General features: G+C 52.0%; 1 protein-coding gene across 1 annotated transcript; it reads left to right on the forward strand.

Annotated features, from left to right (window-relative positions):
- Nucleotides 1–21400, forward strand: ITGB3 (integrin subunit beta 3). Its single transcript, XM_058857849.1, has 15 exons — nucleotides 1–353; nucleotides 5639–5724; nucleotides 9870–10062; nucleotides 11946–12198; nucleotides 12857–13019; nucleotides 13606–13767; nucleotides 13923–14018; nucleotides 14192–14281; nucleotides 14650–14784; nucleotides 15404–15833; nucleotides 18040–18262; nucleotides 18532–18632; nucleotides 18753–18872; nucleotides 19815–19981; nucleotides 20841–21400. The coding sequence occupies exons 1-15, from the start codon at nucleotides 296–298 to the stop codon at nucleotides 20907–20909; spliced, it is 2346 nt and encodes a 781-aa protein (XP_058713832.1). The 5' UTR covers nucleotides 1–295; the 3' UTR covers nucleotides 20910–21400.
- Nucleotides 21401–26687: the final 5287 nt, after the last annotated feature.

Consider the following 26687-nt stretch of genomic DNA (forward strand, 5'->3'; position numbering starts at 1 on the left):
CGGGGCTGCCGGTCACCAGTGCCGAGGGAGGACTCGCTGCCAGGGTTTATGAGCTCCTTGTTTAAGCCAGGAGAGTAAAAACCTCATAAGGAGCTGGCGGCAGAGCGGGCGGGGACACTCCGAAGTGACGAGACAGCAGTTTCCTCCGGCCGCCCCAGTCACTATGTGTGTCATTCACCCAGCCTCATGATTCACCTCCTCGCCCGCTAAAAGCCTCCAGCTATTCCAGAGCCGCTGCCCATCACTCCTGGTGGGGCTGATCCAAGCAGTGTCCCCAGCCCGGGGCTCACAGAAGATGGGACAGCTCTCCGTGACGCTCGGGATCCTCCTGCTCTGCACTACTGGCAGCGGGGGTAGGTTTACTCTGTCACTTCTGTCACTGCTTAAAGCCATTTAGTGGAGATGTTGCCAGTTACTTCTACAAATGCCAGAACTTTCTGCATTCCCAGGGTCTGTGATTTCACGGGAAAAGCCGTCGGAGGGGGAGCTGGCAGCCTGAGCTGCAGCGCATTCCCACATACGAAGCACCGCTTAGGCCGGTTGGGCTTCGGCTGGGTAGGGTCCGGGAAGTTCTCAAGGTTGTTATAGGGTCAAGACATACTTTAGTGAGTTACTCTTACTGGATGTAGTGAGTTTATATCCTCTATCTGCTCTGTGTTTGGCTATGGTTACTGGTTTGTACTGAAGGACTGGGGTGTGACTTGGGCTTCATTCTTTAGAAACAGAAAATTCACTAGGAGAAATCACGTCAGGTAATCCCTCCCTGTGTCTGTACATTTTAAGGGCCAGGGAGGGGGAATTTATGTCAGCATTGCTGTCCAGTGTTATTTTTCTCATGTTATTTTGATGCTTTTCTTTAAGAAATCTGATTTCTGCCATCAGATGAACTTGGCATAAATGTAGTTTGTATTTTTATAAAGTTTTCCAATGTCAGAAGTAAAGAAAAGCTGGAAAAGTATTATCTCCTCCCCAGGTGTGTTCCTAGGGCTCAAAGGAAATCTTGAAACTGCAATATGGTGATTGCAGTCACATTGTTTTCAAGGCCATACTTGGGATTTGGGGCAACATTGTTCTGTCTAAAGAATTCCAGATTGGTGAATTCCCAGGAACAGCCTGAGGCTCCGATCTGCTGCCAGCTGGAGCTGTCGTCAGTACAGGACATGGGATAGTCCCTGCAAGAGTATGAGTTCACAGAGCTGCAGTTTGGGGCTGTGCATGTGATATCTCTGATGCTCAGTTTGGGGCATTCCATTCCCAGGAAGATGCTGGCAGGAAGGGAGAGGCTCCAGGGAAGAAACACCCCCAGAATGGTAGGGTGGGGATCAGCCAAGAAAGCTAAGATACTTATCACTTAGTCAAACAGAAGGGCTGGACAGGATGTGGTTTGTACCTTTATCAAGTTTCCTCAAATGTCTTTATCAGGTTTCCTCTGTGCTCATTCTTGCTCAAATTGGCAGAAGGGGAAAACAAAGTGTGTGGCTGCTCCTGCACCACAGAGAGGTTACTCCAAGTGCAGACTGGGACCGAGTAATTTTCTCCAGTCAGGACAGGGTGATGCTGAGCCACAGATGTGTGGGGTGTTTCAAGTGCATCACTTCCCTAAATTCAATCCCAGGCTGGACGGAGCTCGGAGCAACCTGGTCTAGTGGAAGATGTTCCTGCTCCTGACAGGGCATGGAACTGGATGGGCTTTAAAGTCACTTCCAACCCAAACCAGTCTGAGGTTCCCTGCTTACATCTCTCTCAGGGCCACAGCTCTGCCCAGCCCCAGGTGGGTAGTTCCCATCATCCTTCCCAGTTTATCTTTCATTTCCCTGTATTTCAGGATTGCTTTTTTCCAAAAGTTGGAGCCTTTAGGATCAGCTGATTGTGTGAATAGCTGCTATCATAGTTTAAAAATGCAGATTTTGTACTTGGGTTTATTAGTTTTTATGGCTAGAAAAAAAAAGCTCAAAAAAATAAATAAAAAAAAAATAGTCACTAAAAAATACAGGATTTATTAGTATAGGCTGTACTGGGACGATGTTGACCTGCTCACAGCTAGGCAGGGTCCGAATCTCGGAAGGACTGCCAGGCCCTCACAGGGCCAAAACCTGGGGGGACTCCAGCTGCAGCATCCTCCCCATCTTTCACATCCTCCATATCCTCCACTTCCACCCATCTGTGCTTTTGTTCTGATATCCTCGCAAGATCCCTGCTCTGACAAAACCCTCCCAACACTGCATCCCTGCATCCAGCCATGCAACCAGTGCTGAGAATGCCAAAAAAGAAATATTACCCCATGGTGGGGGTGAGCAGTTGCCTGCTCACAGCAGGACCAGACTCATGTTTGGATGGTCATAACTGCCCAGGTCCTGCTCCATCCAGCCCCATGGAAGTGCAGCCAAGAATGGCCCTGAACAGTGCTGGAGATTGGTTCCAGGGAAGGGAAGGGTCCTCCATCCCCAGGAAAGTGTCTTGGTCATGGAATGATGGACACCACAGGGACCACAGGGATGTGTGAGTCTGGGGGCAGATACAGATCTCCAGGGATGCCCCAGACAAAGCCACAAGCAATGGCACAGTGACATGATGTGACATCAGGCCCCAGGGGAGCCTTGGAAATGGCAGCATCCCTCCCACAGGGACTTCCCAACTGTAGCCCCACCTGAGCACATTGCAGCTCCCCAGCTATGACAGTGCTCTGCCTGGATCTGTGGCCTTTGTCACAAAATCCACCAGAATATTGGATTTACATCCCCAGCAAAGAGAGGGGACACCAGATAAGGGACCCCTGGGCTTTGGGGTGGCAGCAGAAGGAGAGGAAAGGAAAGTGCCAGGGTCCAGAGGCTGCACACAGGCAGGAGGTAATTTGTACCAAATGGTGAACAACAGATGAGCTCCTGGGGCTCCTTAGCTCCAGGATTAGATTTCATGGCATGAGGAGACACCCTGGGGCTCTGCCAGCAGACACGGTCCTGGAATCCTCCACATGGAGTTTCAGTGGAACCTGGTCTCATTGAGACCAGGGTTAACACTGCACAGGGGGAAATGAGGCAGGGAGTGGCTATGGGACTGGGTCAAGTCACAGGGAAAACCTGATTGAGGCAGGATTTGGACTGATGAGTCTCATGTCCCAGAACCCTCATGGAACCCTTGTTAGCTTTGCCCTTCCCCAGCAAGGTGGGTGCTGGGGCAGAGCCAGGTGACTAAACCAGATAAAACCCACCATGAGGGGACAAACCCCACACTGGCATTAAACAGGAGCCTGGACCAGAAGTGTTACTGGTGGCACTTGGTGCTGTAACTCTGGCTGAGCAGAGCTGAGCAACCACAGTTGTGAGCCAGCAGCTGGACACGGCCACTACATGAGGGATGTGAGAGTGGAAAGCAGGGATACTCCTGGCATTATGGCAGGCGGGTATCTGGCACCTCTCCTCATCCCTGAGCAAAGGCCTGTCATCCTGCTCCAGGCATCAGAGCACCAGGGCTCCCCGCAGACCTGCAGATTTGGAAGCTGTTTCCATGTTCAGGCAAGTTGCCCTGGGGTTGGTAGCTCTGAGCTACCAGGTAGCTTAATCCAGAGCATCTGGAGCTGCCAGGGCTGTCTCCATCCTTGAGGGCTCTCTGGGCAGTGCTTCCCTGCTTCTGAGAGGGCTGAGCTGGCTCTCAGCTGCATGGCACAACACAAATCCATGGCACGTGCTCTGGCTGCAAACACTGGCACTTTGCAGGGCAGGAGGGATTTCACATGGATGCAGCAGGAGCCAGTGAGAGATGTGGGAGGTGTTGTCGTTGCTGCTTTCAGAGAGGCCTTTGCCTTCCCTCTTCCTAGCCCTGTCTACCCAAGGATCAGTACTGCTGCTGGCACATTGCTGAGGTGCAGGAAGCACTGGAGACCAACCTGACACTCTTTTGGGCAACATTACATTTCAAATCTGTCCTCATCCTCACACAGAGCTGGGTATTTTAGGGTATGATGAGAGCTTTGGGCATGGGTGCCACCCCAAAGCTGGTGCTAAGTAAGGCGCTTGGGCTCAGCCTTTAGTTTAGTCTGTGGTAAGTGGGAACTGCAGGTGTCAGAGGTGCGATGGGGACACCCTGGGGCACATTCCCAAGCAGCCGCTGGCCCCTGGGACAGCAACAGCCTGTGACACCACCCTCAAATAGACATGCATACACACACAGGTATGAACACGTGTGTACACTCCCTGGCTACATGCCAGCAGGCAGGAGTGCACGGTGCTGTGGTTGTGGTTCTGCTCAAAAATCTTATGATGTTTGTTGCAGTCAGCAACCTCAGGATCTCGTCCAGGGAAGCAGCAGGATTCTGGGGACCAGCATGAAACACCAACGAGACGGGCTCCCGTTCATGAAACCATTTATTCAGCACGGGAACAAACTCAGGTCCAGAACAGAGAGCCCTGAACAGAGGCACAGCAGGGTTTTTTGAGGGACAGAACCGAGGGTTTACACCTTTGAGGGTGGAGTTCAGGATCAGGGACCATTAGAAACACAGCAAGGGAGAACCCCCCAGGGACTCAAACCCAATCAGAACTCCTGGGCCGCCCTTCACAAGGGGTTTGGGGTGGGACAATGTAACTCTGTCTCCCTGAGGCCGCTGCCACAGATGTTGTTTCACCATATCCTCCTTCTGCTTTGTGTTGCATTTCCTGCAGTTGTGGGACACTGCTGGGACAGCCCTGGGTAACCATGGGGGCACACAGGGCAGAGGGGAGGCCCTAGTGCCTGCCCACTGCTCCCTGCTGGCATCCCCCAGGCTCCCCAGGCTGCAGTGTGTCCCAGCCAAGTGGGCACTTGGCTGCAGTTTTCTCTGCCTGGGCAATCCTAAAACTGCTGAAATGCTTGTGTCCAGGAGGGAGGAGGCACAGGAAGCCAAGGGTGACACAGCGACAGTGATGTCCCAGCCACTTGTCACATCAGCCATTGACAGCAGGAACCACAGGGCCAGCCACTCTGGTCTGTGTCAGAGGAGCTCCTCCTGGCCCCCACTCCACAGGCATTTTGTGGCCCTTTAATTCCCCCCCATGGGCTCACCAGCCTCTGACCTTCGGGACTGATAGCAACATGTGTCTCCCAGAGTCCCCACAGCCACAGACAGAGCCCAACCTTTGCCTGGGACATTGGTGCCAGCCACCACCAGCACATTTCTGGACTCGTACCCTTTCACTCCCCTCGTTTCCCTGAATTTGAAGGCAAGCCAAGATCAGCCACTGGGTTTAGTGTCTGCTCAAGGTGGCACCAACCGCCCCAGGTTGAAGTGGTGGGAAGAGGCAGCCAATCCCTGGCAGGGCTGTGGGTACCACCCTGTATGCCTGGGAATTCACCTTTTCCACTCCTGCTGCCCCAAAGTGTCTGCACAGGGATAGATGAACCGCCTGCCAGCACTGGGGGCTTCACTCCAACACCCATGTGATGCTGCAGGGGCAAGAGAACCCTTTGAGGAGCTTGCAGGTAGGGAATGATACTCAGCTCATACCAGGCTGGGGAGAGCAAGGAGGCAACATCCAGACTTTGTAGGTGGAAAAAGGGATAGAGAAGGGCTTTGGTGGGGCTCTGGCTGCTCAGAAGCTGGTGGCTGAGCACACATGTGAGTTTGGCTTCTATGGGCTGTAAATGCTCTGGTTTGCTGTTTCAGGGGGCAACATCTGCACAACCCGTGGGGTGAACTCCTGCAAGCAGTGCTTGGCTGTCAGTCCCCTCTGCTCCTGGTGCTCTGCTGAGGTAAGAGCTGGGGGCTGAACAGGGCTAAGGTACATCCCTGAGAAGGGCAGGGGATGTAAAGGAAGGGAAGAACCTTTGGGATGAGTCTAGGTTAAAGCCACAAGCTCAGTCTTCATCTGTTCCCACAGATTCTTTGGTGGCACCTGGCTCAGACCTCAGCTCAAGACACTTGTTCAGTGGGCACTGCTTCTGTCCTGCTCCAAAAATATGCCCCTTATCTGGGTGTGTTGGTAGGACCTACATTGAGCTAGCTGGGAAACTGTGATGTTTCCACTAGGAATTCACTTTATCTTTCAAATATCATACATTAAAAAACTTAGTTTACTTTTGGTTTGCTTCTTGGAAACCTGTTGCAAGGCTCTGGCTGAAGGAGCCTAATTCCTGGAAGGCCTGAAAAGGGAACAGGGCCTGGAGGGCCTGGAAGGAGGAATTGAAAATACTCATTAGAAGTTCAGGGCTGGGGTTAAAGCCTTTTTTCATTAGAAATAAGGGAAGAAGACAAGGTGCCTGGTTTTGGTTACTGAGCTAAAGTGGATGTGAGTGCTGAGCTGTACCTCTCAAATCATCTTGTTGGGTAGGTGAGAGCCAAGCAGATCTGCCACAGTCCCGTCCAAAAATGCTGCCCTGAGAGTTGATCTACTGGGTAACAGGAGGGAGTTTCCCAAGGGAATGGGAGAGGAGCCCCAGGGCAGAGCCAAGGAAGGTGTTGGGGATGGGAAGAGGTGATGGGGATGGGAAGAGGTGATGGGGATGGGGAGAGATGATGAAACTTTCTTCAGGTCTTTCCTTGCTTTCTCCTTCTCTGTCCTTGAAGACTCACTTCTGTCAGCTGAAACTGTGCCCGAAGTGCCCAGTGGAACTTGGAAAAGACCTGGGAAAAGTGATCCAAACACTGGATCATGCCAGCAATGGTCTAATGCTTTGGGATCAATGCATATCCAGAGGGGAGGCCTCTGGCTTGCTGAGCTCATCAGATCTGACTCTTGACATGTGGTGTGAATAAAGATGTTTGTTCCCATTTTATCCCCCAAAAGGAGTGGCTGAAACATGCAGCTTGATAAGGGGCCTGGCTTCCCTCTCCATCTCCCCTCCGAGGGGGAATGGTGGCTGGGCTGGGCTCCTCCTTCCCAGCCGCTGATCCTGGGCTGCACTGGTGGCTTGATGGTGCAGTGGGAGCCGTGATGGGTTTTTTTTCCTGCAGATCAGCAAAGGTTTCCAAAAAAGGAAATATTTCCAGTGCTGCTCCAAGCTGTGCTCCCAGGCAGACATGACAAGAGCAAGGGAGCCGTGCTGCTGCCAGACCCAGCCTCTGGAGAGCCGGGCTGTGCGCTCTGCTCAGCAGCTCTGACTCCAACATCTGGACCACATTGTCTTAATTTAGCAAATGAGGTTTTTTTTCCTGAGTTTGTTTAATTTCCCTGGGGTGGGGGAGGTCTCAGATACTGTAACACCACCCCCCCACCCCCTGTTTTTAAAGGGACAGTGCCCATATTTGTGCTCCTTCTGTTCCCACTACACTCCTTTTCCACTCACACTCCCTTCCCAAGGAGCCTGGGGTGATGAGTTATTCCTGCTCTGTCCTGGTTTTAGATTGGAGAATGATTTAATTGTGGTTTCTTGTGATCACTGACCCCCCAAGCACTGATGCAGGGCAGAGTTGAGTTTTATTTATTTTTCAGAAACCTTGACCACTCTTACCAACAAATAGATGTTCTCATCTGCTTTTTTGGAAAAAGCCAGCCAAGCTGTAACACTGAGACATATCTCTAAAATCCCTTTAGAGATTATTGTGACAGATGCCTCAGGGTCTCATCCACCCCAAATGTCACACACTCTGGGTCTCTTGGAGCCCAGACTGCACCAGATTTGGATTTTAGAGAAGCTGCTGGAAGGTTTTAGCTTAATTTGTGGAGGTATCTGTACTCTGCGCACTCCCAAGAGCTCTCCTGCAGAGCAGTTGATGCTGCATGTGGTTGTGTCTGAGATGAAAACAGAGATGTCCTGGGGAATATGCAAGTTCCTGCAGGCTCCCGCCCTGGGAGCTCAGGGATGGAACTGGCCCTGCCAGAGCCCTGCCTGACCCTGCCCTCATTAATCAGCTCTGGAGGCAGCAATTGGGATAAAATAGTCAGGTTTCCCATTCTGAAGGGAGCGTGAGCAGATGTCCACTCTGCAGTAGGACAGAGGGCAGGGAGAGCTGGCAAGCATCTCTGGGAAGGGCTATGTGATGGCTGGGATAGAGATGGAGCACACGTCTCCCCACATCTCCTTGTAGGGAGCTGATGCCATTAGGGCTGTGCTGACAGGGAATGTATTTCTCATGGATGAAATCCCTGTGCTGGGAGTTTGTCACCAGCAACCTCGGGCTGCCTCCAGGTCACTCCTAACTAGGGCTGTGCCCCAGGTGTTGAGTCAGCAAAGTGGCAGAGCCTGGAGTCAAAAACTGCCAGAGCCTTGCAGCCAAATGCCCCACTTTTGGGGTAGTTTTTGTTGTTGAGGAGGCTTCTGTAAGTCTTGAGTCAGTCACTACATTTAGGGCTCCAAAGAAAGGGGAAGGATGCAGCCTGGGGTTAAACAGTTTCTCCATGGAAATCCCACAGCAGGAATGATGCTGCTATGACCATAGGATGACATGAGAACTCTGAGGTCCTGGGAGCTCCCTAGGATCTACAGGTATCACCAAAGCAGCATGGTTAAAATCCACCTGCCCAGCATGCTTTTCACCCACATATTTTTTCAGTGATTTCCCTGACTGGGACATGATGACTGACACAGTCTGGAGTGAACCAGCCACCCCTTCCCACAGCAGGGAGCCCTGTGGAGTGAGCTTGTGGGTGGGTGGGTGTGAGAGAGCTAATTTGTAGGGATGACTCATCCTCCTCTCTGTCAGCACACTGTCCAGGCAGGGGCAGGATAGGAACACGCCTGCTGATGTATTTTTTGGCTATTGCTTGGCCACCGTTTCCAGAGGGCCATGGGCCAGCCAGGGCCTCCTGACACCATTTGTGGTTTTCTACTCATTTGCATAAAACAAATTCGTCCCTGGGTTCAACCAGCCTGAACCCTGGGCAGTTGATATCCTGCATGGGAACCTCTCCAGCACTGGAAGGCTCAGCACTGGATTCCAGCATCCCAGGAGCAGGGAGGGCACTGAACCAGCTCTACTAGGACTTGTGCCACCTCCCTTTGCTGCAGGGAAACTGTGGTGGTCCTCTGCTGGAGGACTTCAATGTAGAAAGATTTGGGCTGAGGGAGGGAGATAAAGAATCTCTTTGGAGGGGAAGGCTGGCACTGCCTGAGCAGGAACATGAGGCAGCAGATCATGGCAGTGGTGGGCTAAGAGAGAAATTCTTCCCATATTTCTCTTCATAAGCAACCAAAGGAATATAAACCCTCCTGAATGTTCTGTGATAAGGATGAGGAGCCAGGAGCTTTCTAGGAAAGGAGGAGCTCACCATGACTGCACACTTCATGCTTCCTGCCCCTGACAGTCTCTTCAAGGCTTCTCCTGCAGCCCCAGTGCCTTTGCACTCTTTCTCTCCTTTTTTGGTGCTTCTTTCCCCAGTCAGCTCCATCCGTTAGGAAGCTGGAGAGCTGGAGATACGTATGATCCACTTCCAGACAGGAACTGAGTACTGCTCTGTGCAAAGAGCTTACCCACAGTGGACACACTCTTTGCTCATGGCAGGATTTCTAAGGGTCCGTACTGGAAAAATGGGGAGGAAAGGTGATTTGTCTTTTGTCAAAATAAACAATTTTTAAAATCTCACACCGCCTCTACCCAACTTGCCATGTTCACATCCTGCCACACCCTCCTCTAGGCATCCCAGAGAGACAGGATTTCCTTTTAGCTCTGCCAAAACCCAAACCTGAGGCTCCAGCTGCCAGTAATCAGGATGAGGCAGGGATGTGTTTGTCAAGGGCCATTCCTTGGCAAGGGCTGATGGGCTCCTGGTCTGAACCCCAGCAGGACTTGCTCTCTGTCTGCTGCCTTCCTCAGGCAGAGACTGTGTTCCCCAAGAAGCCTTTGATCCTGGTCTGGAATTAGGTGTGATAAAGCAGGAACTATCCAAGGAAAAGGTAGGGCCTTTCTTCTTCTCCCAGCATAGTCCTGAGAGGCTCCTGACCATGTCCCTCCCCCGCAGGTCTGGGCACAGTCGACCCCTCGCTGTGACCTACGTGCCAACCTCCTGCACAACGGCTGCGGCTCAGATCACATTGAGTCCCCCAGCAGCAGTGTCACCATTCTGGAGGACCGGCCCCTCAGCAGCAAGGGCTCGGGGGGGTCCACCACCACTCAGATGAGCCCCCAGAGAATACAGCTGAACCTGCGGCCAGGTAAGAACCCCTAGACTGCTGTAGGAAGTGGGGGATGCAGTGGGAATAACCCAGAGGGCTCAGGCACTGAGTGAGCCATCACTCTACTTCACTGGCCAAGGTGGTCTCATGTCCTTTGGGGTCAAGGCCAGGCTGGCAGCAGCACAGAATCCTCCAGAACATCTCTGGTGGGCAGCTGAGCTGTCTGATCACTGTGTTTATTCTCTTGCCTCAGTCCTGAGGTATTTGAGGGGCTGGATAGGATGCAACTTTAACAACACATGGGGTATATACCCGAGGCATTGCTGCCATGCTCAGAATGCCTGGGTGGAAGTTAGCTCATATCTAACAAGCCGTGGAGTAGCTGGCAGGGTTGGGCTGCCACTAGATCCCTGTAATTTCACAGGCTTTGCTCAGCCAGGCAGGCTAGAGCCAATTAACTGCTCTGGTCCTTTGCCAGCATCCAGGAATTTCAAACAATTGGGCACATGGCCTCTGTGCACATCCCTGGGCTTAGCCAGGAGGTAGTCCTGCCCCACTGGGAGGACAGCAGGTAGAGGAATCCCCACACAATGGGGATATGGAGCTACTAAGTGGCCCTTGTTCTCTTTAGGTCTAAAGGTAGTTGTCAGGAGGCAGGTGAGTGTGCTGCTCTGAGTGCTCTGAGTGCTGAGTCTTTGGAATAAAGAGGAGAGACCCCCCAGCTTGATACCATCTCTGCAACACCAAGAAGGTTTGGCATAAGTCATATGCCTTGACTCATGAACCAAGACCAAATCATAAAGGATACAAGCAGGACAGGTCACAGCTCATGTACTTCCAGCTTAGAATCCTCATGGTTTCAGCTCAATGAGGAAAAACAGCTGCTCTCTAAGCACAAAAATGGGACCCCTGGCTCCATGGTGGGGTCCCAGCAGAGGTAGAGAAAGGATGGAGCTTTTTGGGCTGTCATAAATTTTGAAACTTTCTTCATCCTGAAAGAATGTGGCATGCAGACTTAAATGGGAATGTGAAAACAATAATAATTTAAGCTCAGTTAAGGCCTTTTTTTCTCAACACTTGAGGTGTTCCAACAGGGCTGCAGCTGTGTCTTGGCTTATGTTTCAAAGAAACCATTTAAATGATCAGAAGAAAGGACCTATGCCTCTTAAAAATGCAAAGAGAAAAGGTCAACCCTAAGTGCTTTCAGCATTTTTTATTTTTTTTTTAGTGCAAAAGTCATCAAAACTGGGATGTTTCCCAGGAGGTTCTTTCTAGGGAGGTTTTTGTTTCAATGTAAAATGTTTCACCAAAATTTTCTCAGAAGGGTCTGGGAGAGTCAAGAGGAGAGTAAAGGAACAGGGATGAGAGGGCACAGAAAATGGTCGGAGTCCTTGGAAGCTCAGAGAAGTCCAAAGCAGCCTTGCCTGCCTTGTGCTCCCTTTAAGACCTGCTGCCCACACACTGAGGATTTTCCTCACTCCATCCAGCTGTTCCTGTAGGATATCTTGGGAAGTCAGCCCTGGACAGGACATGAGCCCTGCTCATGTCCTGGCACTGAGAGGTTAGGAGAACAGAAGCCATAACCCCCATCTGCCATAGAATTCCAGAATGGTTTTGGGTTTGGAAGGGACCTTGAAGATGATGCTGTTCCATTCCCTGCCATAGGCAGGGACGCTTTTCACTAGACCAGGTCACTCCAAGTTCAATCCCACCTGGCCTTGGACACTTCCAAGGGGTGCACAGCACATCTCCTGTGCAAGCATCTGACTGAGGGCTTTTCCCCTCTAAGGGTGATGTTCTCCTCCTAGAAGCTTTAACCATCCCCTTGGGTTCCTGCTGACCCCTTCCCCCTAAACCTGTGGTGAGCCCTCCTCCCCTTTCCAGGAGATGAGCTCTCACTCTACTGCCCTGTCACTTTGCAGATGACTCCCAGGTCTTTCATGTCCAAGTGCGTCAAGTGGAAGATTACCCAGTGGACATCTACTACCTGATGGACCTGTCCAACTCAATGAAGGACGATCTGAGGAACATCCAGAACCTGGGCACAAAACTGGCCAGTGAGATGCGTAAGCTCACCAGCAACCTACGCATCGGCTTTGGGGCCTTTGTGGACAAACCCATTTCCCCCTATATGTACATATCTCCTCCAGAAGCCGTCAAGAACCCTTGCTATGAGTAAGTCCAGGTTGAGGGAGTCATGTAAGAGCCAGAAGTTGATGGGACACCACTGCAATGTGGCTGGAAATCCACATCAGTTGGTGAAGAACTGCAGCCCAGAAATTACCTGGTTTTGAGAGGTTCTTGGAAGGTTGTCTCCCATGGGAAGGAAAGAGTGTGAGGAGGAAAGAATGGCAGAGGCATTAGAATCTGAGTTCATCCCCCATTCCTTGTTTTCCTGTGCCACTAGGAGGGGAGTAGGCAGAGAATTCAGGAGTGAAGCTGAGTCTGGGGGAAAGTGGGTGCCTGATTTGGGACAGGGTTTAAAACTTCGTGCAATCTGTGTTCTGCTGGCACACAGAGGAGGAGCAGGTCTAAACTAGAAATATCATTATCACTGAAATGCCCTTGAGGGGAAAAAAATTACATCATTTTTTCAAAAGAAAATGACTCCTAAAAATCCCAGCAAGACTGAGGCTGGGAGGTGACCTGAACCCACCATCCCTACAACATTAATTTTATTTAAAAGGTCCTTCACCAGCCTCAGGCTTTGGTAGAGGTTGGGTCCCTCTAGCACACCCTGGGCAGGTCCATGGGATGTGGGATGGATGAAGGGCAGGGATGTGAGCTGGAAGAGCCTAATGAGCCCTGTGCCCTGAGTGCTTTCCTCCCACAGGATTGGGGAAACCTGCCTGCCCATGTTTGGGTACAAACACGTCCTGACGCTCACGGATGAGGTGACTCGCTTCAACGAGGAGGTGCAGAAGCAGAGTGTCTCCCGGAACCGCGATGCACCTGAGGGCGGCTTTGATGCCATCATCCAGGCCACTGTGTGCGATGTAAGGGGCAGGAAGGCCTGGCTGGGGTCAGGACAGAGTCAGCAGGCTGGGCCACTTGGGTTCGCAGGGACCAACCAATCCCTCCAGGACATAATAATAAACCTTATTGAGTTGTTGCATGACTGATCTCAGGAGACGGTGAAAATTCAAGTGAGACATTTCTAGTCCAATAGCCAAGGGAAGAGCAGGACTCTCATGGGATCATGCTATGGGAGAGGAGTGGAGCAGGTGCTCAGGAGCAATCCCATCTCAGCCCTGCAGTGACCAATCCATAAAGGACAACACCTCCTGTGCCTTCACCTGGCTTTTGCTAGAAGTGTTGCATCCCTGAGTCATTAGCTATCTTGATTAACACTCTAACCAATTCAAACTCATCTTTCACCTACAAGCAGCCCATGCCCACCTTCCGGACCCCACACTCCCACAGCACTTCCCTGGGAGAGCAATTGCCTTGGTTCCCTGTGCAGAGGTTGGTCTCTAAGGCCAAGCCGTGACCCCCTGGCACAAAGGCAGCAGGGGGGTGCTGGCACATGGGACTGCCCTCAGCATGTGTTGACACATGACTGGGAGCTGCCTTTCACTGCAGAAAAAAATTGGCTGGAGGAATGATGCTTCCCACCTGCTTGTCTTCACCACGGACGCAAAGACCCACATTGCGCTGGACGGGCGGCTGGCTGGCATTGTGCAGCCCAATGATGCGCAGTGCCACATTGACAAGGATAATTTCTACTCTGCCACTACCACTCTGGTAAAGCCTGACCCAGGCATGGGGTTGTGGAGCCCAGAGCTCCTGTTGGGTCCCCATGGGATGGGAAAGGTGTTTCAGCCATGGTTGGAGAGCATGATGGGGACCAAGGTGGGGAGGTGTACATGTTCCTAGGCTATACCTCTCCTCTTCCCCAGGACTATCCCTCTCTAGGCCTGATGACTGAGAAACTCTCACAGAAGAACATCAACTTGATCTTTGCTGTGACAGATACAGTTGTTGGCCTCTACCAGGTACCAGCTGCTGTGCAAAGCCATCTTCCTGGGGGGCCAGTGGGCCATGGGTGGCTGGACATGGCTTGGTGGTCTCCTGTCCTACCAAAGCTCCCGTGTGCCTGGACAGGGTTTGACCTAGCCATGGCACATTTACCCATCACAAACAGACCTTGTTTATGATATTCCTCCAGAACTACAGTGAGCTGATCCCAGGCACAACTGTGGGCACCTTGTCCAGAGACTCCAGCAATGTCCTGCAGCTCATAGTGGACTCCTATGGGGTGAGTGTGCAATGTGATGACCCCACAACAGCATTCTCCCTAACAAAACAGCCACTTCTTCCCACTGCCAACAACCCACACAGATTTGTCAGCTCCCCCAGCCCCAAGCATCCTCCTTGGACCAGCATCTGCCTCCAGCCATGTGTGCAGGCACCCTGGGGGTGGAAGGTTACTGTGTTCACTGCCTGTTCCTTCCTTTCCCTTTAGAGGGTGGCACAGCTGAGTCTTGAGAAAGACTTGGGGCACTTGGCCCCTTTCCCATGTGTTTCGGAGCTTCACTGTGGTGCTGCGGGCAAGGGAGGACCCTCCCAGGGCTGAACCCTGCCCAGTCCGTACTATGTCTTCATCAGTCCTCTCTCCTCCCCTAGAAAATCCGCTCCAAAGTGGAGCTGGAGGTGCGTGACCTCCCTGAAGAGCTGTCTCTGGCCTTCAATGCCACCTGCCTCAACGATGAGGTCATCCCTGGGCTCAAGTCTTGCATGGGGCTCAAGATCGGGGACACGGTGAGGATCCTGCTCATAGGTTTGGCATTTCTCCCCTCTATGTAGCAGCAGTGGCAGGTCATCTGTTGCTCTGCACCAGCACCATCTGCTTCTCCCATGACCTCCCAGGTGACACAGACCCTGGAATCTCAGCCCTAGAGAGACAGAGGTCCAGCAGGGTGGGTACAAGAAGGAAAATTCTTTTTTGAATCCGCTGGATGCAAACTCTGTGATCTCCCTAGCACAGCCTTGGCTACTTCACACAGGGCATGGGAACCTGGAATCATTTGGGTTGGAAAAGCCCTCTAAGACCATCAAGTCCAACCACTAACCTGATCTCTGACAGGTCCACCACTAAACCATGTCCCTAAGCACCATATCTACAGGTTTTCTGAACACTTCCAGCTACTTCTTCCCTGGGCAGCCTGTGTCAGTGCCTGACAAACCTCTCAGTGAAGAAATTTTTCCTAATATCAAATCTAAAATTTGCCTGGTTACTGTGGCAAGCACATTCTCTGGCCCACACTGATAAGCTTTGATGAGCCCAAAGAGACAGGGTAAGTCCTATTTCTGAGCTCCTTGAGCTGGGGCATGGACTGGAGCAGGTACTGACATCCAGACACATACCTTTGCTCTCCAGGTGAGCTTCAGCATCGAGGCCAAAGTGCGGGGCTGCCCCCAGGAGTCGCAGAAATTCTTCACCATCAAACCTGTGGGCTTCAAGGACAGCTTGACAGTGGAGGTGAACTTCGACTGTGAGTGCTCCTGTGAGAGCCGTGCCGAGGCCAACAGCCAGTCCTGCAGCCATGGCAATGGCACGCTGGAGTGCGGCGTGTGCCGCTGCAATCCTGGGCGCCTGGGCTCACACTGCGAGTGCTCGGAGGAGGAGTACAACCCCTCACAGCAGGATAACTGCAGTCCCCAGCCAGGCCAGCCCCTGTGCAGCCAGCGTGGCGAGTGCATCTGCGGGCAGTGTGTGTGCCACAGCAGCGACTTTGGGAAGGTGACGGGCAAGTACTGCGAGTGCGACGACTTTTCCTGTGTTCGCTTCAAGGGCCAGATGTGCTCAGGTGAGTGCTGGGCTTGACAGGGTGGCAGCTTGGAGCTGTTTAGGCTGCCTGAGATCATGGGCAAGGGAGACACCAGTCATTTTGGGGCTTGTCCCATGAGTTTCCTCCACATCTGGCTTGTTCAGCCATGGATCTCCCTGGACCAGCCCTGGTCTGAAGTGATACCAGGGGAATTACTCCCTTTTTGGCCACTGATATCACCTCCTGTGCCTGAGAGATAGGAGTGGAGATGGGCTAGAAATTAAAAAAAATTAAAAAGGAGGCCTGGTGGGGACCAAGCAAAGCAGCTCTGGGGTGCACAGGGCAGGGACCTTGCTTGAACCACAGCTCAAACACATCAGAAGTACTGCTCTGCAGGAGGAAACCCCAGGGTGGAGGGGGAGGGGTGGGGAGAGGTGGGTTTTCTCCTCCACCCAGTTCTGGAAGACCTCCCATTGGCAAAAGTGTTGGGGAAGTAAATCCTCCCTCCTCACAGGCATTACAGCATCTCCCCTCCTGAATATTTGTTTTTTCCACGTGCTCCCAGACTCCCCCTCTCCAGTCCAGCTGCTCTCAGTACTGGGAAGAGAGGTCTAGGTCCTTGGGTTCTCTGGCTCTCCAGGGAAGAAGCCCTCCTGCAGATTCCCCATCCCAACAGCAGTTCTCTATGTTCTGATATGCCAGGGTCTCTTACCCACCAGAAGCCTTCATTTAAGGCTCCTTCTGCCCATATCTCCAGTAAACACTGAAGGTCTGAGTGATCGCAGTGCTCTGCCCATCTCCTATATTTAAAGAATGTGAGAGAGGTGACAGTGCCTAGGAATGGGGCGTGAAACTGTGGCACATCCTCTCCCGGAGCAGAGCACCCCAAAACTGATTCAAGAGGGGAATGGGAGAGGGGTAGCCAGCCCTATTCCTAACCCCAGCCTCCCTCTGTAAACCCAGGATAGGTAGCTGCTAACAGAGTGCTACAAAAAGCCACCACTTTCCTGCTGAAATCATAGAAATCCCCAGGAAAACATCAGTGGCCAAAGCTGATTCCACTCTGCTGGAGCCCAGCCTGGGTGAGGTGAAGCCGAGGGCCAGAAGACACTTACTTGATTCTTGCTCCCTGATGTCCCCAAATTGAATTTCTGGGACCCCATCTGCCCCTCAGGCCAACTTCATGACTCACACTGCCTCTGAGCAGCTCAGATTGATCCTTTATCTTAACAGGCTGCTGATAATGAAGGTGGAAACACTGAGTTTCCCCCACCCTGAGTAGTCTGTGTCCTCAAGGAGCCTCTTCCTGTTTGAACAAAGGCTGAAGGTCCCCAGGATGGGTGAAGGGCAGTGATGAAGAGCTGCCCCTGGCCAGGGTGGGCTATTAATTAACCTGAACTCTCTGACCCTGCTGGCATTAATCCCATCCCATTGAGCCACTTCTCCCCAGACTACTTGTGTGTTTCCATGCCTTATCACACAGCATGGCACTATTTTCCTGTGACTCAACCCTAGTTCCTCATTAGTGGGGAACTATCAATTATTTCACATGCCGGTGTCTCCAAGGGCATGGCTGGGATGGTGCCCAGACAATCCTGTGCCGGGAGCAGCATTCCCAGTATGTCCCGCTGTGCTTAGGGCTTAGGACAGGTCAGCATGTGCAGCTCCACAGTGTTTCCACCACTCACTGTGTCTCATCTTTGAGCTGGAATCAAACCACAATCCAAATAGCTCCAGGGTTTGGCAGGATTTGAGCCTGACTGTCTGACTGTCTAATTAAACAGCTCTCGGTGAGCGCATGTTGGGCTTTTTGCAGCAGTCAGCTTTCCCTGTCTGGTTCAGGCCTGAGAAAGGAATAAGACTTGGGGGCTTTTACTTTGATATCCTTACTCAATCTGAAATTTAAAGCCACAGCTGGAACTTGACTTGCTCAGAGACAGGTCTGATGGAGCATCTTCAGCTGCTGCTGCTGGAGCTGGGGCAGCTCAGCCTGAAATGTGGGAGTTTGTTCTTGTTTGGGTAGAATAAGAGGAGTGTTGGGGACATGGTGAAGGTCTGGGTTCGGCATGAGCTTCCCTGTGTCCCACCCCAAGGACAGTGCAAAGGAGTTGTCCTAGGTGGCTGGTCTGCCTTGACGTGCCCACAGAGCGTGAGCTGCCAGTCTGGGTCATAGGCATTATATGGGGAATTGCTAACGGGCTCTGTGGAGACACTTAGAGTTCTGATGCCTTTTGGTTGTCCCCAGGCCATGGGCAGTGCAGCTGTGGGGACTGTCTGTGCAACTCAGACTGGACAGGCGACTACTGCAACTGCACCACGCGCACTGACACCTGCATGTCCAGCAATGGGCTGGTGTGCAGTGGCCATGGCTCCTGCGTATGCGGCCGCTGCGAGTGCACTCAGCCTGGGTCCTACGGAGACACCTGCGAGAAGTGCCCCACCTGCCCAGATGCCTGCACCATCAAAAAGTGAGAGAGAGCAGAGGGCTGGGACAGGTCATTCCACATTGTGGGCTGGCAGAGAGCTGGGATAGGTCATATTCCACTGGGGAGCTGGCAGAGAGCTGGGAAGGGTCATATCCTATCGTGGAGCAGGCAGCACTGGTAGCAGGAGCTCTCACTATTTGCACCTCTGTAGGGTTGGGATGCTATGATTTCCATGGCCTGAGACTGAAAGGTGTGACAGTTCCCTGAGGAGAGCATGGAGAAGCTCATGGTACCTCCCTCCTCTTTCACAGGGATTGTGTGGAGTGCAAGAAGTTTGAGCGGGGAAAGCTAGTGGAGCAGCAGTCCTGCAGCCGCATGTGCCGTGATGAGATCGAGACGGTGCAGGAACTGAGTAAGAGGAGACCCAACCCCCGCCCTAATACGTGGAAATCCAGGGGGCTGTGTATGCCACACACTTTCCTTCTGTGTGTGCACCCCTCAGCATGACGGCTCTGAGCTTTCCCTCTGGCAGGTGACAGAGGCAAGGATGCTGTGAACTGCACCTATAAGGATGAGAATGACTGTGTGATGAGGTTCCAGTACTACGAGGACTCCAGTGGCAAGTCCATCCTCTACATCATTGAGGAGCCTGGTGAGACCCAGCTGCCATGCTTAGGCTGGTGGCTGCAGAATGTACTCTGCTGTATTTCCGTGTGCAATGGGGAGATGTTAAGTGCCCTTTGTACCTCCCACTCCAGCCAGGCTCATGAGACATCACGGCTGGGGGCTGAGAGGGATTAAAGAACTTCTTTGTTCCCTGCTCAGTGCCACCGGGGCTGTGATTTCCTGCTTCTCAGGTATCACATTTCCTAAGCTATTTCACCCCCTCACTGAGGCCAAGGAAGGGGGTTCAACCTTCCCACCGCCCTGATCCTGTGTCTGACTTTGTGGGGGAGATTTTTCTTGGAAAGGAGGTAAGAGGAGCCTCCCATCAGCAGCCCCAGGGTCTACACTGACCTCAGCTGAGCCTGGGGCTGTGTGGCTGCAGATCCTTCAGAAGCAGGGCCATGAAGGCAGCCACCAGCTCCCACTGCAGCTGTCTGCCATGGGCAGGGTACAGCCCACACTCAGCCCCACAGGCAGACGGGAGAGGAGAGGCAGGCAAGAGCTGGGGTGGACAATTGGCCCTGGGTAGTGTGCAGGGAGAGCAGGAGCTGCGAAGGCTCACACTGGATCTTACTGCCCCCTTTGGCCAATTCAGTGTTGACACACAGCCAGAGGCTGGGGCAGGGTGTCAGTGGGTTGGTGGTTTGGGGCAAACTTCCACAAGTACAAGGATTTGGTCTCTGGTGTCATCCTCCACTGTGAGTGGGACCTGTAATGTCCCTGATCTGTCTCCAGACTTGGGTACAGACCCCCACCCTACAGACAGGTGCTCAAGTATATTGGCACAGGTGCCCCATGGACAGAATCCTCCTTCACAGAGCCTGCTGCTAAGGGTGGAGGATCCACCTGGGCCAGGTAGCCCCAGAGCTGCTTTTAGTTGCCCTGGGGCTGCTGAGCCCTCCCCCAACTCTGCCTTCCTCTCCTCCAGACTGTCCAAAGGGGCCAGATGTCCTGGTAGTCCTGCTCTCAGTGACAGGTGCCATCCTGCTCATTGGCCTCACTGCCCTGCTCATCTGGAAGCTCCTCATCACCATCCATGACCGCCGTGAATTTGCCCGTTTCGAGGAGGAGAAGGCCAGAGCCAAGTGGGACACGGTGAGGAGCATTGGGTGTGCTGGGCAGGAGCTCCAAAACCCCACAGCCACTGGTTTGAGGGATCCAGATCCCAGTGCTCCCAGCATGAGAGCCCAGCTGCTGTCTGTGGTCCCATGATATGGTTGTTAAGGACCAATTTGTCCCATTCCTCTCTAAAGCCTGGGACAGTGTCCCAGGCAGGATTCAAGGTGACACTGCCAGCCAGGACACCCCTTCCCTGAGCCCACTGTGGTCCCAGGGGCTGTGCACAGGTGATAGACCATGTCCTAGATGATTTTCCCACCTCCAGCATGTCCAAAGCATTTGTCAGCAGCATGATCCACTTACTCACTGCTCATATGAGTGTTTCCATCCCATGAGTAAGGCAGAAGGCCCCTCCTGCCACGGGACGCTGGAAAGCACTGAGGAACTCAGAGCACAAGGGAGGAGAGTGGGACAGCACTGTTATCTCTCCCCCACCTCTCCTTCATCTCCTAACTCCCCACAAAGGGATGGGATGGGATGGGATGGGATGGGATGGGATGGGATGGGATGGGATGGGATGGGATGGGATGGGATGGGATGGGATGGGATGGGATGGGATGGGATGGGATGGGATGGGATAGAGGGCTCTTTCAAGAGGTCTCTCTCCTCCTGAGCTCCTGCTGCTTTTCTTTTCCTTCACAGCAGCTTTTCCCTATTCTCCCCCATGAAACCTTATGGGGAGCCACTAAATTGCTCATCCAAAGCTTTGGGTGGAGACAGGATCCACCACTCCATGTTGAGATGGTGCCTCAGTTATGCCAGATGTTAAGTACAACAAGTGCTGATGCCAAGCACAAAGTGATGATGCTCTTTTTCATCCTCCTTCTTCCTCCAGACCCATAATCCTTTATATAAAGAGGCCACATCTACCTTCACCAACATCACATACCGCGGGAACATGTAAGGATGCCACATCCAGCACTGGCCAAGGGATCAGCTGAGGATCCATGGGATCTCTTGGAAACCAGTTTACAGAAGAGCTTGTTTGTGTCTGCCTGTGTGAATGACTGCATGTAATTTAACAAGTCCCTGACTGCCTCCAACCCCTGTTGTCTGTAACTGCAGGGACATGCTTTCCATGGCAAACCTCGGTCCTTACCTCAGTGGGTCACTTGCAGAGCCAGCAGCCCCTCGATACACTGAACACAGAGAAATGGGATGATCTCTGTCAGTCTGTGAACTCATTGGGCCAAGAGCATTTCAGGAGCAGCTGCTTGAACCGCACCTGTGCTCTCCTCCACACCCTGTGTGGAGGTCTCGCTTTTGTCGCTTTGGAGACCCTTCTGCACTGGCCTCGGTCCCTCTGGACACAGGGACCTTCTCTTTGGGACAGGGCAGCTGCCAGCAGGCAGGAGCCATCACTGGTTTAGGGGGTTCAGGACACTTCCTGAAAAGCCCAGCAGCTCCTTTTTCTTGCAGCCATATGTCACTGGTGCTGCTGTGCCCCACATAACAGTGCCTTCCCTCACTCCCTCCAGTGCATTCAGTCTACACCACCTGGCATCAGCTGTGCTGGTACCAGCTGCAGCCTGGCTCAGCCCCTGGGATGGTGCTGAGCTCCTCCTGTCTGCCTCCACTGTCCCCATGCCCCAGCACACATGGATGTGCACCAGCTGCTTCAGGAGGTATCATGACACCTGATATGCCTTCAGCCTGGCCACCTCTCCCTTTCTGTGTTTTTTGGACTGTGTAACTGCACCACTCCTGGACTTCTGTGTGGCTCAGGGTTCCAGAAGAGCAGACAGGACTCAGGCTATGTCCTGCTGCCTGGGGCTGTGTGTCAACCGTGGAGGAAAAGAAAGAGCTGTCCCAGGGGCAATGCTGGGCTGTTACAGAACTGCTGCCTGGTTCTTGCCCTGCCAGAGCACAATGGCTCAATTCCCTCCAATTGCCCCAAAAAGCAACAACAACCTTGTTCCTGGCGTGAGGTTGGCCCCAACGGCCACAGCAGTGTGTTGGCTGAGCTGATGGTGGCCCTGTGTCCCTGTTCCCTGGCTGGCCTGTCCAAGCAGTGTGGGAGCAGGGGCAGGAGTTGGTGCTGGGTGGGATCTGGGGCAGAGCCCTGGAGGGGGCCGGGGATAAATGGACAGCACCAGAGTGCCAGTGATTCACATCACAAAAATAAAAATAATTCAAAAAAATTAAAAACACAAACAAAATGCACTCAGACTACTATCAGTGTCGTCCCCAGCCTGTGCCCAGGTTTCTGTGCTGAAAGCAGCCCCAGCACAACTAGGAGAGCTGGTTTGAGACGAGATGGGTTCAGAGATGGCAGAACCAGGGCAAGCAGGGCTGTGGGCTCCTCACAGGGGTCTTTGCTCTGTTACTGGTTCCCTCCTCAGGGTCAGTAACAAGTTGGGGGGGGGGGCACAGGGTGGGCCAAAGCCCACTGCAGACTATGGTACTGGCAGCACCTCACTCCCTTGCAACTGGAATGAACCCCAGCACGACACATGCTGTTTGCTTGGGTCTCTGACACCCCAGACACACCGTGGGCTCCCATCCCACACTGTGCTCAGGTACCTTGGGCAGTGTTCAGTGTCCCTAGCTGTGCCAGGCAGGACCTCAGTCGGTAATTCCAGCACCCAGGTGGGATCTGGGCTTGGGTTGAGGTTAGCCCAGCTGGGTTTGTCCACAGGAAGAGGATTTTGTCAGCTGGTGGGCTGAGGGAAAGGCAAAGGCAAAGACAGAGCCTGGCTGCAACATGAAGAAACGGGATGAGCCCCCTCAGGCTGCCTGGGGCTACTTTCACTGAAGAAACCCCAACGATTCCACATATGCCATTCAGGCAGGAGACTTGCATTTCCCATGGAGCTGTGGGATGAGGCAAGACCCCAGTTAATCCCAGTTCACTGTCCCTTGATGTCAGTGGGCATTGCTAATTGTAGGACCAATCTCATGACCACAAGGAGCAGCTGTTGGGAGTCTGGATGGCTTTTTCCGCTCCGCCCTTCCCCAAATCAAGGCAATGTCTCTGTGTCGGCCGGAGTAGAGAAGAGGGAGCAGCCGGAGGTCCCTCCTGGGGCAGGGTGTGGACTTCATGGGTGCTCTCAGCACCCTGGGAGAAGCCGTTTGGTAGCGGTAGTAGCTCCAACCTTGCGGAACGTGCCAACTCCGGGCTGCATGGAGGCTGCTTGAGCCCGGCACCACTAGATGGTAGTGTCTGTACGTGCCCAGCCCAAGCTTTCCACCTTCTGGGCTGCTGAGTGATCATATCCCACACTGGACAAGGACATTTGCCCCACAGAGGTTTCCAGGGAGTGGGGACACCCTGAAACCCATCCCACTGACACAGCTCCTACAGCAACACTTAAGGCTAGGATTTTTTTACTGCTACTTTAATTCCTGGAAGCGCTAAAGTGCTCTCATTCCTTGGACCCCATCAACTCCTTTTGTAAACTGCTTTCTGTTAATAAACCCCAAAAATAAGCAATACAGTCAGAAGATGACAAAAGGTGCATTTTGTCTGATTTGCAACCTAGAATAGTGTTATAAATGCAAAGGCAATTTTGGGATAAAATCAAAAAGAGAAATTTATTAATAAACAACAAAGAACAAACAACGAGAAAAAACCACAATAAAATGGTCAGCGCAGCGCTGGGTGGACAGGGTCTACACCGGAGGTGCAGGGTTCCCAAATCCATGTCTGAGTGTTCTCAGGCTTGGGGTTTTATAGAGATTTTAAGTCCTCAGGCTAAAATTCCAAGCAGGCCCCATTCACCAAGTGTCCTTGATTGTCCAGTGAATGGATTTCCTGGCATGGAAAAATAGACCTAACCAGTGTCCAGACAGAGTCTCCTCATATGTAAAGAGACTCTGTATGTATTTCAATTTGGGTTATCAAGGCAAAAGTGGTGTGATCCGGGATTGGTGCCGATGGGTATCTCGGCAGAGTCTTTCCTTTTGTTTCCGTTGATTGCATCTCCAACACTGGTTTGACAGGGGGGGTGTTCAGGTCTAGCGACGACTACGACGACTACGTTTTCCGAGGCTTGTCTTTTGTTGACCTTGATTGTTTCCCAACAGAGATCTGCAGGGACGTTGGTCAGGTCCGGAGATGGGTGTCTCCTCCGAGCTAGTTCTTTTGTTTTCCTGATGGCCCTCGTCCTGTCTATTTTCCGAGCTAATGTTCGTTATCTGGGTGTTGGCTGCAATCTGTTGCCTTTTGGAGGAAACTCCCGGCCAGACTTGGAGAAAGGGTTTTTGTACATTTTTTGGATTTTATATTATTTCAACACATACATATCTTATTTATACTTTTACGAATTTTTATTTACAGATTAATTTATTACAATAGGGTTTTCTAAGTCTCTAGGGAATTTTCTGAAACGAAACACATCTCCCCATTCATTCTAGGGAAGCAGGACCATCTTGGAGTGCTGAAGTCCCAACATTTTCAGTGGAAATCCACTTTCCAGAACAGTATGTATTGAAGGGCATGGCTGTGGATGGTGAGTACATTGGCATTTCAAAATGGTTCAGGATCTGGAGCATCTGCTGGGTAGAAAACTTAAGATTTGGAGGAGAAGAGCTGGAATAAAAAAAAAAAAAAAAAAAAAAAAAAGCACCAAAATGCTGCATTTCCCTCAGCACAAAATCACAGAATAATTTAGGCTGTTTTTTGGGCTCCCTTTCCTCAAACATATTTGCTGAGAGAATTGGGATTGTTCAGCCTGGAGAAACAAAGCTTTGGAGTGACCTAATTGTGGCCTTGCAGTACCTAAAGGAGGTGCCAGGAAAGATAAAGACTCTTTTACAGGGGCCTGGAGTCACAGGACAAGGGGGAATGGCTTCCCATTATCAGAGGGCAGGGTTAGATGGGATATCAGGTAGGAATTGCTCCCTGTAAAGGTGGGGAGGCCCTGGCACAAAGTGCTCAGAGAAGATGTGGCTGCCCTATCCCTGGAAGGGTCCAAGGCCAGGTTGGGCAGGGCTTGGAGCAGCCTGGGACAGTGGAAGGTGTCCCTGCCCATGGCAGGGGGGTGGAATGAGATGGTCTTTAAGAACCCTTCCAACCTCTACCATTCCACGACTCTATGGTATCTCCCCACTGACTAATGCCACCTTCCCCCATAGCCCTGGGGACAAGGTTGACATCCCCAACACAGATTCCAGCTATCCCCTTAGCCAGCAAGGAGCTGTACGAAGCCCAGGACACACCACAGGAGGGGACTGGCATTCCCCTCCTTGCTCTCTGCTCCTACCGGGCCTCTCCTAAAGCAACCTAGCAAATGGAGCACAGGGAGGCTGCTGGGTCTCTGCAACTCTCTTTGGGTCACTGGCATGGGACACACCATGTATTCAGCACAGCTTAACTTCTCTCTATTTCTGCACTCCCCTTAATCTTGGGTTGATTTTTTGCTTTGCATTACATGGCAGAGAGGCACAGTGTGAAATTGGTGTGTCTCATCAGTGCCACCCCTCAGCGGGGCACAGGAAAAGGGACTGTGTTTGTGTGCTTGGTAGAGCACTGAAGGAGGTGATGGGTGATGAGTGGCCATGGAAAGGTAATTTAATTCTACTTGGCTTCAGCATCCAGCTCTGCTGGGAGGGAGGGAATTTCATTGCATTATTGTGGCCACATTTCTTCAGATCCTGAGATGGAAGGAGTGGGTGAAAGGCAAAGGAGTCACTGTTACTAATAACCTCTTTTTGTCAAATTTCTCTGTGCTGACTGCCAGCATGCAGGGGAGTTCTGATATTTTCTTGCTACATAGGGCACAACCACTGTGGATAATCTGGGCTTTGACCTGGTAACAGAGGAGACTTGGCCCCCATCCATGAGAGGTGGCAAGTCTGGATTCTGTAGATGGAATCTCTCTGGCTACCCTTTTGCTGTCACTCCCAAAGCCTGAAATCTCCCTGGAGAGCTTGTCCTGGCTGGTGGCAACACTCTCTGCTCCATTCACACACTGCCTGCGCACTTCCCTAGGACACAAAGGTGACACCCAGGACCTCAACTCCATCCTGGGCTCTATAGCTAGCAAGGTTCACCTGACTAGCAAGGAAAGCCAGAAGCCTTAGGACAGAGAAAAGTAAGGCTAGGTATCTAAGGTATTTTTCCTTGGAGGAAACCTAGAAATCTTTGGAAACCAACAGATTAGTTTATTGTTCAGAACCAACATTTATTGGGGGTTCAAAATTCCCGTGCCTGGAGAACTGATTGGTTGAAGTCTCAGCACTGCCCAGCTCCCTGACCAGTGATAACATCTGCTATCAGGGTTGAAAGGGATTGGTTGAGATGCTCTGAGTTCAAATCTATCCTATCGCTGCTCACCCAGGGACTTCTTTATCAAACAAGGAGAGCCAAACTGGGTTTTTTATTTATGGCCAAATTTATTTACCCAGCTATAGTCCAGCTGTGCTGTGACAATTCCCTCTCTTTGTTTTATTAAAAAATGCAAAGTGTTCTTTGTCCTCTTCTGCAAGCGCCTTGCAGACCAGATGACAAAGACAACATGATGCCACAGATAATAAAGTTAGTTTGAATGAGACTTTCCACTCAACAAGTCTAGGCTCCCCTAGACAGTGATGTATCTCATGTATCACTGGAGTTGTAACATTCACCTCTAGGAGCTGTTAAAGGGAATACCAGCAATACAACTTTTCAAGATGGCATGCTGCAGGCTCATTACTTAGAAGCTACAATTCTACAACTTAACACTACAAACAATAAACAATT

The sequence above is a fragment of the Poecile atricapillus genome, chromosome 27 (genome assembly GCF_030490865.1).
Source record: "Poecile atricapillus isolate bPoeAtr1 chromosome 27, bPoeAtr1.hap1, whole genome shotgun sequence".
Lineage (NCBI taxonomy): Eukaryota > Metazoa > Chordata > Aves > Passeriformes > Paridae > Poecile > Poecile atricapillus.

Excerpts from the sequence above, each read along its gene's own strand:
- ITGB3 (XM_058857849.1), top strand. The coding sequence starts at position 296 with ATGGGACAGCTCTCCGTGACGCTCGGGATCCTCCTGCTCTGCACTACT. Across the intron at positions 354-5,638 it reads CTGCACTACTGGCAGCGGGG|GGGGCAACATCTGCACAACC; the intron begins GTAGGTTTACTC and ends TTGCTGTTTCAG. Across the intron at positions 5,725-9,869 it reads GCTCCTGGTGCTCTGCTGAG|GTCTGGGCACAGTCGACCCC; the intron begins GTAAGAGCTGGG and ends CCTCCCCCGCAG.